Here is a 12,070-nt window from a genome sequence, read left to right on the forward strand (position 1 = left end):
TTGATAAGCAGTGCATCTCCGCACCCGGGATCCAAACCAGCAAACCCCAGGCCACTGAAGCAGAGAGTGCAAACTTAACCGCTATGCCACTAGGCCGGCCCCATGTTTTATTCTTTTTATTAATTGCCTGGTATTTAAGAACAACCAATTCGGTTCAGCTATGCTTCTAGGCTAAAGAGACCCGACACTGAAGCAAGGCTGGAAGCCATTCTATAATAAGAACACTGGGATCAATGGAATTGACTGCTACAAGGGGTAGTAAGCTCTCCATCTCTGGAAGCATGCAAGAAGAGGCTGGATGCCCACTCTCTAGGGTGTAGTCAGGGAGATTGTTGCACTGGATCTAGGTCTGCTAAATCTTAATCTTTCAAGTGAAGGAGTCAAAGATAATATCTCAAGTTGTTTTCTCAGGGGGAAAAAACACACAAAAAACCAGCCAGATTAGATTGTTGTTCAGAGTTAAGGAGGGACCAACAGAAGCACTAGAAACAGAAAGTCAAGAAGCTTCCTCTAGAAAGCAGGACTGGAAATGGGAAGGAGTTGGGGAGGCAACACTGGTTGTTATTATAAGCCCTTCTTTGTTTCTTTGCCATCGGCATGTATTAATATGAAAAAAATTTTTTAAATTAAAGAAAAAATTCCCATGGGTTAAAAAAATTAAAATTAAAATTAACCATGCAGTTACTAAACAATATATTTCCAAAAAATATTTAATAACCTGGGAATTCTTGCAATATTTTATATACAGGTGTGCATCCCTTAACAACAGGGATATGTTCTGAGAAATATGTCCTTAGGCGATTTCATCACTGTGTGAACAACACTGAGTGCACTTACACAAACCAAGACGGGATAGCTTACTACACACCCACGGTATGTGGTATAGCCCTTTGCTCCTAGGCTACGAACCTGCACAGCATGTTACTGTACTGAATACTATAAGCAACTGTAACACAGTGGGAAGCATTTGTGTATCTAAACATATCCAAACATAGAAAAGGTACAGTACAAATACTGTATACAAGATAAAAAATGTTCCACCTGTATAAGGCACTTACCACGAACAGAGCTTGAAGGACCAGAAGTTGCTCTGGGTGAGGCAGTGAGTGAGTGGCGAGCAAACGTGAAGGCCTGGGACATTACCGTAGACTTTATGCCACTGTACACTTAGGCAACACTAAATTTAGTAAAAAGTATTTTCTTTCTTCAATAGTAAATTAACCTTAGCTTATTGTAACATTTTTACTTTATAAACTTTTTAACTTATTTTTTTTACTTTTTGACTCTTGCAATAACACTTAAAACACACACACATTGTACTGCTGCACAAAAATATTTTCTTTCTTTATATCCTTAATTCTAAAGCTTTTTTCTGTTTTTAAAATTCTTTATTTTTTAAAGTTTTTTGTTAAAAACTAAGACACAACCCACACATTAGCCTAGGCCTACACAAGGTCAGGACCATCAATATCACTGTCTTCCATCTCCACATCTTGTCCCACTGGAAGGTCTTCAGGGGCAGTTACACGCACGGAGCTGTCGTCTCCTATGATAACGATGCCTTCTTCTGGAATACCTCCTGAAGGACATGCCTGAGGCTCTTCTTGAGGAGGGGTCACTCTTTTCAGAAATATGTCCCCGGTGGTTTGCTTGGTTTGTTTCTTTTTTTCATCATAGATTTGCTTGTAAGCAGATAACGCACCACGAACATTTCTCTCTATTGATGAAAACCTTTTGGTACTGGGGTCCACATTTTCAAACATTTTAAGGAGCTTATTGAGGTCTGCAAAAGCTTCCGCCAAACACTTCACTCTCAATTTTCTTGGAGGTTCTTCTTTTTCTTCTCTTGCAGTTTCCTTTTCTCTTGCCTCTTCTTCAGCTATGCGTTCCTGTCCCAGTTCTAACAACTCCTCATTAGTCAATTCCTCAGGAACCACCTCTAGGAGCTCCTCAATGTCATCCTCATGCACACCCAGGTTAAGTTGTTTGCCATCTCAACCACAGCCTTGTTGATTTTTGCAACCTCTTCACCCTTGGCAAATCCTTTGAAGTCCTGGACGACCCTCTTGAGTGTCTTCTTCCGGATGCCATTCATACCCTCCTTGGTGACATCACCACAAACCCAAGCAGGGTTCCTGATGCAACCGCAAATATTGTAACCCTTCCAGAATTGCATCAGTGTCTTCCTCAGTTGCAGCAACAGCCTAGGCAAAGGTCCTCCTCAGGCAGCAGGCCTTAAAAGCTGCTAGAACCCCTTGATCCAATGGTTGGATCAAAGAGGTGGTGTTTGGAGGAAGAAACACCATTTTCATATTGAGATGAAGATCACCAGTAAAGAGAGGATGTTCAGGAGCATCATCAACAGTAAGTAAAATCTTAAAAGGTATGTTATTCTCCAAACAGTACCTCTCCATTTCGCTAGCATAGCAATTCAAGAGAATTACTCTGGCAAGTAATTTTCCCCTAGAATAAGTGTATCTAGAGTTTCCAAAAATTCTCCAGCTGCCTTCACATCAGCAGTCACAGACTCGCCACCCACTTTCACACTACATAATGAATAACAATCCTTGAATTGTTTAAACTACCCAGAGCTGGCAGTGCATTCAACATTATGGTGGGGTCCAGCCTTTTCCTTCAACATCACAAACAAACTTTCACTTCGGCCATGATCATCACGGTGCTGAGAGGGATACGCCTCTGTGTCTGGTCTTCAATCCAGGTCATTAGAAGTTTCTCATGTCTGATATAGGCTCTTCTCAAATTTTTGTTGGTCTCATTGCCTTCAATGAAGCAGATGCTTTAACAGCTTCCATCACTTTGTTCTTCAAGATCGTAGCTATGGTGGAAGGGGACAGGCCTGACTGGCAAGCAATAAGCATCATGGTTTTCCACCTTCATAGACCTTAATCACTTTTAATTTTGTTTCCAGGTCAATCACTTGACAGTGGCCTCTTACTGGCAACATCAGCAGTGAATTTTGTACACTTAGGGGCCATGATGAACAAAACAACACGAGACCAAATCAAGCACAAAAGAAAATGATGCAATCAAGAGATGCAGCAGGGGCCAGCCCCAAGGCCAAATGGTTAAGTTCGCAAGTTCCGCTGCGGCGGCCCAGTGTTTCGGTGGTTCGAATCATGGGCACAGACCTAGTACTGCTCATCAAGCCATGCTGAGGCGGCGTCCCACATGCCACAACTAGAAGGACCCACAACTAACAATATACAACTATGTGCTGGGGGGCTTTGGGGAGAAAAAGGAAAAAAAAAGAAAAAGAGAGATGCGGCAGACACAAGATATATGAGGCTCCTGCCGGCATGACATGGCATACTGTTTTACAGTAAACTTTTTCATAAGTAGAAAGAGTACACTCTAAAGTAACAATAAAAAGTATAGTATGGTAAGTACATAAGCCAGTAACATAGTCACTTATTACCATTATCAAGTATTGTGTACTGTATATATTGTATGTGCTATACTTTTCTACAACTGGCAGTGCAGTAAGTTTGTTTACCTACAGTATCACCAAAACACATGAGTAATGCATTGTGCTACGACGTTATGATGGCTACAACGTCACTAGATGGTAGGAATTTTTCAGCTCCTTTATAATCTTATGGGACCACCCTCCTACATGTGGTCTACCACCGACCAAACGTTATGCGGCGCATGACTGTGTGTGTGCGTGTGTGTGTGTATATACACACACAAACATATAAAGGTACCTAGGAAAAGGAAAGCATAGTAAAATGTTCTCACTGGTTTTCTCTAGGTGGTAAGAATACTAGTGATAATTATTCTTCACATTTTTCTGGAATTTTTAATGTTCTGTAAAAAAACACTAAATTCAGTAATTCCCCAAAGGCAATTACTATTACCTTTAACATCTTTTTAGAAATAAAAAGCATTAATAACTGTGGTAGGTTAAATATAGCTGCAAATTCTTTGCAGCTCCTCCCATCAAGTTTTGGAGAGGTTTCCCCCGCCTTGAGTCTGAGCTGGCCTTACTAGCAGGTTACAGGCCACAGGGAGAACCGACCAGCCACCAGCCAGCACCAACCATCAGACACGTGGGTGAGGCCATCTTGGCCCGTGCAGGCCTGCTGCAGCCGCATTAGTGATTCAGGCAAGACCAGCACAAGAAGTGCCTAGCTGACTTATTTTCAAAATCACGAGGGGCTGGCCCCGTGGCCGAGTGGTTAAGTTTGCGCGCTCCGCTGCAGGCGGCCCAGTGTTTTGATGGTTCGAATCCTGGGCGCGGGCATGGCACTGCTCATCAAACCACGCTGAGGCAGCGTCCCACATGCCACAACTAGAAGCACCCACAACGAAGAATATACAACTATGTACTAGGGGGCTTTGGGGAGAAAAAGGAAAAAGAATAAAAAAAATCTTTAAAAAAAAAAAAATCATGAGCAGATAAATGGTTGCTGTTTTCCCACAAGTTTAGGGGTGACTTGTTACAGAGCAATAGATAACTGATATAGTAACAAAGCTGAAACATCCCTTCTGCACCCACCACAGTACCTGTCCAAGGGGTGCCCATGACTTCCTGGCTCCACTCGCTCCACAGGCCATGCCCAAACTCCTCCTGGGCCCGAAGCTGCACCACATGCCTCATGCCTCTCCAGGCGTCGCGGATGATGCAGTGATGCTGGAGCTCCTTGACCTGAGGGTGGGAGACACAGTGACTCTGGGGTGGGGCCTGGGTGGCGCTGGTGAGGCGGCTCCACAGGGACATAGGTGCCCTTGGCCACCTCTGCCCTTCAGCTGCTCCCCATCTCAGGTCCAGTGGGTGACTCAGCTGGGCACAGATGCTCCAAAGGCTCACACCGCCCTGGAGGCTCAGTGAGATGGGGTTGCCTCTGGGCCAACACAGGACAGGGAGAGGCTGTAAGTCCTGCCCCCACCCCCATGCACTATAGATCCTGCAAGCCACCCCCCTGACATGCTTATATCCCAACTCTCTTCCCAGGGCACACTCTCAGCCTCACAAACAGGCCTGTGAAGGGAGATTGGCCTGGTATTACTACTCCGATTTTATAAATGAGGCACCTGAGGCTCAAAAAGGTTCAGAGTCTTATCCAAGGCCACGCAGGTAGGGAGTTGCTGAACCCAATGCTTCCTTTCTGGTACCCTTTCTACTACTCGAGTATCTACGGGCACTTTTCTGTCCAGAAGTAAAATAAGAATTTACCATCCACATTGTGAATGTCTTTGACCGTTCAGCCCGGTATCGGAGCTCAAAATGTAGCCTGTAGAAATATGAGTTCCAGGAGGGGGGGTCTTGCCAGGTGACACTGAGCCAGCGGGGGTTTCCGTCCACAGCGGTGACCGTGATGTTGACAGGTGGATCGGGTTGCACTGTGGGAAAAAGGAGTGTGGCTCCTATGTGGCAGCAAGGATGGTTCAGAGGAAAGACCCATAAAGACTCTGCAGCCCCCAGGTGGCAGGACCCATACTGCCTCCAGCACCCAGACCGCTTCCTCACGCACATCTTGACAGGGCCCTCATCTGCCAGTCGGACCTCTGAGGAGAAAAGCCCAAAAGACAGCGGCTCACCGAGACCCTCAGCCAGCCCCTCCCTGGCCCTCCGAGAAGCATATGAGGAGCATTGAGTCAAAGAGAAGGAGACAGCTGGAGGGTGGAGAGGGAGGCCCGGGAGGGCTGACTTACAGATTCCGTAACCCTCAAATGTTTGGGATCTGCTGGACTCGCTCCCAGCGCTGTTGGCGACGCACAGGGACACTATGTAGAAAGAGTTGTCTCCCTCTGGGACGGCCAACTGGCAGGAGAACTTCTGGGACTCCTGAGAATACAGGCACGGCTCCTGGAAGTTTTCCACTGGACTGTTCTGACTGTCGGACACAAAACAAGGGCAGGGCTCGCTCTCAGTTTCTGCACTGATTCAGGACAGGAGAGAAGGCGGGGAGCAGGGGTTAGAAGCTTGGGCTCCGCACTCAGACCCTGGGGTCTGAATCCCCACTCCACACTTAATAGCACTTAGTAGCTCTCGTGACTTTGAGTAAATTATCCAACCTCTCCGAGCCTCTGTTTTCTCACGCGAAAATGAGAATATTAACCGTACCCACCTCATAAGGGTTTGTGAGGATTAATTGAAAAAATGAGTGTAGAACATCTAGCTTAATGCCTGGCACAGTGGGGGGTTCAAAGATGCCCAAACAAAGGGTGAGCTCAATCTCTGGGGCATCAGATTTGCGGGGCATTCTGGCTTCCTGCCGTGTCTTGTGCTCTTGGCACTCTGGGGGATGCAGAAATGAGTCAAAAGAGGCCACATCCTGGCCTCAGGGCACTAACAAAAAAGACTTGCCCTTCGATGACTAGGACAGCCAGGAGAAATGTCATTCCAGAAGCACAGAGTGCTACGGGGTTTGCAAGGAGGTGGGAGCATTTCCGGCAGGTGAGCCCAGAAAAGACTTCTGGGTGACTGAAGAAATTCAAGGTGAGTAAGACACCGTCTCACCTGGCCTGGAAGCCTGAGACTTCATCCACTTATGACATGTGTGAGCGTGTGAGCCCACGGCAGCCTCTGCCCTGCCACTGCCGGGACGAATCACCAACCTCTGATTCGGGTTTGAACCCTGGGCCCAGGACAAAGTCCTTCCTTCTGGGAAGCCCGCCCCAACCCTCCCAGTCTCAGTTAGAGCCCGCCTCCCACCAATCCAGGCTTCCATCCCCCCTAACACTGAGACGTGGGGTCATCAGCCAGATTACAGGGGTGTCCCCCTGTGGGGTCTGAGGGCAGGGGCCCAATCCCGTTTGCCCCGTGTCTCTCCCTCCGCCCTAGTACAGCACCTAACCCACGGCAGATGCTGAACTCACCAAACACTTGTGGAAAAAATGAGTGAGCAAGCGCAGTGGGGTGCAGGTGTGACTGTGCACACATACCAAGAGAAAAGGCGCAGAACACACAAAACCTCCTATTCAGCCCCCGCAGTGGCAGGGTCCAGGTGGGGCCTAAGTGGGTTCTGGGGTCCCTGAGACTCTCACAGTTACTCCCCACCTCCCCTTCCTCAGTTCGATGCAGGTGCTGATGCTCCACGGCCCAGGAGGAAGATGCAAGTGCTGCTGGCTACTGGCAGGAGGAGGGTGTAAGCTAAAATGCCTTGTTCTCTCACTCTCACTGTCAACAGACAAAGTATTCTAGTTGGAGTGTCAATTGAATAAGCTTTCCGTGGGCTGGTCTGGGCAGCTGCTGGCCACCGTGCAGAACATCCTGTCTGGAGGAATGCCTTCCAGCTCCCAAACAATTTATATGCAAACCCAGCTTGGGGTGGTGGACATTTCTGATCTTCCCTACTTGAAATGTGGGTTAACAGTGGCAGTGGCGTCATCTACAGATGGGCAATCTACACATTTCTGCGCAGAGACCAAAGCATAAATATTACCGCCAGCAGACTCTGTGGAGACAGACCAGGTGGAAACCTAACCACCCTCTTGAAGTCACTGCTCGGAGTTTTTGATACTCTGATGATTGACAGCTCAAACTTAATTACAAACATCTGGACTAAGGGGACCTTGGCTCTGGGCTGGAGACAGACAAAACTGCAGACAGGCATTTGTTTTCAGCATCCTCTACCTCCTTCTGCCTGAACTCACCCCAGTTCCCGCTACTTTGTGCGTCTCCAGAGCCTCCTGGCAGGTGGGACTTCCTGCCCCACAGCCCCCGGCTCCCTCTCCCCATCCTATCTGCACTTCCTCTCACCTGCCTTTGTCATGGAAAGACCCTGATGTGCTCACACAGTCGGGACACTGATAACGAGCTGGCTGCCCTTCCCCTCCAGGGCGTATGTGCATTTTCTTCAGAGCAACGCCCAAAACCTTTGTATTTTGAATGAGATCAGACAGGCTGGAGTTTGATTCCTCGAAGAGCCACTTACTAGCTAGAGGACCTTAAATAAATCAGTCAGTCAACCTCTCTGAACCTCAGTTTCTCCATCTGTTAAAGGAGAAAAATAACCCCCACTTCCCAGAGCTATCGTGAGAGTTAACAGGACGAAGTTCCCAGCACAGGGTGAGCACTGGATCTGAAGGCTCAGTCCCCTCGCTCATTCCCTCTTCCTCATCCCAAAGTAATTACTTCCCAGCGATAAAGTTTTGGACTCAGTGGCCGGCCACTCCCACTTGGCTCCTTTGAGAGCCCCCACCACTCCCAGGGCCTCTGTAGGGACGGAGTCGACATCAACACGCAGCCTAGCCCAAGATACTTACAACTTCTTCACCAGTAACACGGCCTTGGTCGTCGGGGAGGGGGGCCTCTGAGGACTCCACTCACAGCCAACATTGCTGAGGGGGCTCTTCCGTGAGCAGGAGAGCTGGGGCTGCTCGGGAGGAACTGAGAGGAGAGCACAGCAGGCGTGAGGAGGCCAGCACATCTTACCTCCCTTCTGGGGGGAGCGCTTGGCTCCACCTGCCCTCCCAGCCTCTCTCCCCACCGCCCCTCCGCACCCCGGCCTGGAGCCAGCCATGACCCAGGACATGGGGCCAAACAGCCACACTCAGATCTTATTGTGGCTGGGAAATTAAAGGACACCAACATCCTCCTGTCAGGCGGGGAAGTGGGGCAAGAGAAGGGAGGTGCCCCGGGGCTAACTTGCCTAAAGGGGAGAGAGCACAAGCAAAACAATAGGGGCTCTGTAGTCATACAGGTCTGGTTCTGTGGCCTTGGGCAAGTCCCCACCTCTCTCCACTTTCCTACTATAAATTAAATGATGATAAAATAATATCAATAATACTGCTTTCCCTCACAGGGTCAATGGGAGGATGACGCGAGATATGGAGGAAGAAAGTGCCTTAGCAGAGGGCCTGGCACATGGGGCATCCAACTCTCAGATGCGAGAGAGCTAAGAACCTGCTAATTCCGAAAATAAGAACAGTTAACTGGGGAGCTTAGCCTGTGCCATGCGGGGTTTTCAGCACCATGTACATGTGTATGTGAGTACACACACACACACACACACACACGCTCAATTAATCTTCGCAACAACTCTGAGGCAAGGTAATATAATTTATTTTACCAACGAGGAAACTGAGGGGCAGAGAAATTAAGCTGTAAAGGAAGAGGATTCCAACCCAGGCCACCCTGCTTCAGGCCCCAGGCTGTTAACCAGTGCACCTCAAGACTTAACTGCCCAATGAGGCCAGCTGGACGGTGTCACCATCAGCCAGATGCCCCCACCCAGCAGGAACCTCTGCCAGTCTCACTGGCAAACGTCAGTGGGCCTTTTCCCAAAATTCTTGGGCCAAGGAAATAACAGGAGTTTGAAGGGTCAAGCAGGGAACTCTCTGGAATGCCAGAGCCGCCCTGGGAGCTGTCTCCAGAGCTCTGAGGACGTAACTCACCATCCACCAGCAAACACACAGTTCCAACTAGGCGGCCGTCCTGGTAGCACGAATAGTTTCCAGAGTCGCTGAGCTGCACGGAACTCAGAACCAGCCGCCTTCCCACGACAGTCCATCTGTCGCGGTGTGAGCCTGGGCCCCCGATGACCCGACTCCTGAGCATCCAGTGAAAGGTGACATTGTCTCCTGGTTCCCCGCCCGGGCAGGTCAGGACAACGCTGGCCCCAGGCAGGCGGGTCAGCACATCGCTCGCCACCTCTGAGGAGGGAGAAGACACTTGGTTAGCCCCCAGCAACTTTGGGACGGGACTTTGTCTCTGATTTGGGAAGCCACAAGAGGCTTCAGTACTAAACTTCTCTCAAGTCCATCCACTGGTCCAGGCCCCTGTCACCTCTCCCTGGATTCTGGCAATGGCCTCCCAGTGGCCTCCTCACCTCAGCCTTGGCCCACTCCAGCCAGCTGCCGAGTGAGCCTTCTGAAGCTGCCATCTGGCCACCCGACTCCTTTGATTAGGAAACCCTTCAAGGGCCTGCGTCTGCCCAAAGCACGAAGTCCCGGCTTTGCCCTGGCCCACAGGACCTTCCACCACCTGCCCCCTGCTGACCTTTGAGGCCTCATCTCCCCCAGGCCTGGCTTAGAAGGTACAGAGCCCCTCCTGCTCAGGCTCCCTGTGCTCTGCTCACACTCATTCCTCCCACCCCACGCCCACACTACCTCCTCCTGTTTCAGCCTAACATCCCTTCCCCAGAGGCCTTCCCTACCCCGCCAGTTGGATTAGGCCCCCATTCGGTGCTACCTTCCCCACCATGTCACCTTCACACGCTGCACTGCCGTATAACTATGAACTCTGCATCTGTCTTCTCTTCAAGACTCCAAGCGCCACAGGAATAGGCCCCTTGTTTTGTTCTCTGTTATATTTCAGTGCTGAGAATGCTGCCTGGGGCCCCCTGAGCATTTGACGAATGCATGAATGAAGGAACACGTGTAGGAATGAAAGCCAGAGACCCAATGGGACTCACAAGATGCATGAGGACACGGAAGTCTCAGAATCCCAGGGTCTTCATGGTAGATGGCCCATTTTACAGATAGTAACTGAGGCACAGAGGAACCAGGAGACTTGCTCAAGATCACCAATAAGTGAGCTACACAACTGAGGTGCACACCAGGCCTTCCTGCTCTGCTCAGTGCCCCGCTCCAGTACCCTACACTTATCTACTAAACCACCGGGGGCGATGCTAACTTTATTCTAGGGACCAAACTGGAAGGTAAAAAAGAACAAACGTGCTCCCCACCCCCTGAAAAAGATCGTGTGTGTGCTACTCAAGGAAAAGGATATTAAAGATCAAAGAAACAAGTAAACTTTTTTTTAGTATAGGTTAAATAGATTTATAGAATCTAAGTAGTCTAACAAATTAATTAAATTAGTCCCACCAGCTGAGGGAACTGAAGCCAGGGAACACAGCCAGTCATCATGGAAGCACACTTGGTCTTTCAAACCATTTCTCAGCAAGCAGCAGCAATAAATCTGGCCAAAGATCTCCAGAAGAAGCAGCAGCAGCCTGGGCACCTGACCTCATGTCCCGCCCATGCCCCCAGGCCTGGAGGACCAGTGTCTCTGACCTGCCAAGCCTTCTCATTTGGGGAAGAGGAGTTGTATTTTTTTTTTCTTTTATTTGAGGAAGATTAGCCCTGAGCTAACATCTGCTGCCAATCCTCCTCTTTTTTTTTTTTGCTGAGGAAGGCCGGCCCTGAGCCAACATCCGTGCCCATCCTCCTCCACTTCACATGTGGGACGCCCACCACAGCACGGCCCACCCAGCTGTGCCATGTCCACACCCAGGATCCGATCCCACGAATCCCGGGCTGCCAAAGCAGAACGTGCGCACTTAAGTGCTGCGCCACCGGGTCAGCTCCCGGGGAAGAGGAGTTTTTATCTCACACCTGACAGACTGTGCTTCCTCCCACCCCATCCAAGGTGGCTGTCAGAGAGGAGGGACTGAGGATCAGTGACTCCCAGGAAGATAACACTCCCAAAACCGGGGCAGGGGGAGCTGGTTGGCCAGACCGGCCATAGTCCAGGGACCTGGGACCTGGGCATCAAAGGGACAGAGACACCTTCTGCCTGGCCTTGGGCCCTACTTGGCTATGCAGACCGCCTTCAAGCTTCCTTCTCACTTTACCAGTTGGAACCAGAGTCCTCCACCCTGGCACCTCTGCCCTGAGGCTGGCAGACAAGGGACAGATACAAGGGCAGGGTAGCAGCCAGTCCTCTAAGGTTCTTCTCTCTTCACTACCAGAGCCCTGGACTTTGGGTGAGAAAGATGGTTGAGTCTGACCGTGCAGTCAGGTGAGCACGGGCAGGCTCCTTGGGCCCTCTGCCTCACTTTCCCCTCCGTGGGCCAGGAAGCCCTTCCCTCTGTCCTATGCTCAACAAACATTTGAGGAGGCCCCAGAGCCAGGCACCAGTGAGGAGACAATTAGACAGCCGAGAGACCCTGCCCTCAAGGACAGGAGATGTTAGACGCATTCACTGCTGTGGAACTGGGACAGAGGACACACTGCTCTCCCGAATATCAGCAGAATGCCGGTCCTTGGAAGACGAAATCCACCCAGGGAACTTCTGTGCCCAGAAGGCTTAAAAGAGTTATAAAAAGCCTGAGTTACAGCACACCTTTCATATGTAATCTTCGATAATATATTTCCAGCA

At 49.8% G+C, this 12,070-nt stretch overlaps 1 protein-coding gene across 9 annotated transcripts in view; it reads right to left on the bottom strand.

Annotated features, from left to right (window-relative positions):
• IL6R (interleukin 6 receptor) overlaps positions 1-12,070 on the bottom strand; it is a 61,220-nt gene that overhangs the window by 34,055 nt on the left and 15,095 nt on the right. For 5 of the 9 annotated variants that reach the window (XM_070268120.1, XM_070268125.1, XM_070268118.1 and 2 more), the window contains exons 2-6: positions 9,364-9,621; positions 8,233-8,356; positions 5,677-5,903; positions 5,198-5,364; positions 4,528-4,669 (exon numbers count right to left, since the gene is read on the bottom strand). In XM_070268120.1, the coding sequence (XP_070124221.1) occupies positions 4,528-4,669; positions 5,198-5,364; positions 5,677-5,903; positions 8,233-8,356; positions 9,364-9,621 (918 nt within the window). The remainder of the gene's footprint in view (positions 1-4,527; positions 4,670-5,197; positions 5,365-5,676; positions 5,904-8,232; positions 8,357-9,363; positions 9,622-12,070) is intronic. The other 4 variants (XM_070268122.1, XM_005610076.3, XM_070268121.1 and 1 more) reach the window with 1 other exon arrangement.

Source organism: Equus caballus, chromosome 5 (assembly GCF_041296265.1).
Source record: "Equus caballus isolate H_3958 breed thoroughbred chromosome 5, TB-T2T, whole genome shotgun sequence".
Lineage (NCBI taxonomy): Eukaryota > Metazoa > Chordata > Mammalia > Perissodactyla > Equidae > Equus > Equus caballus.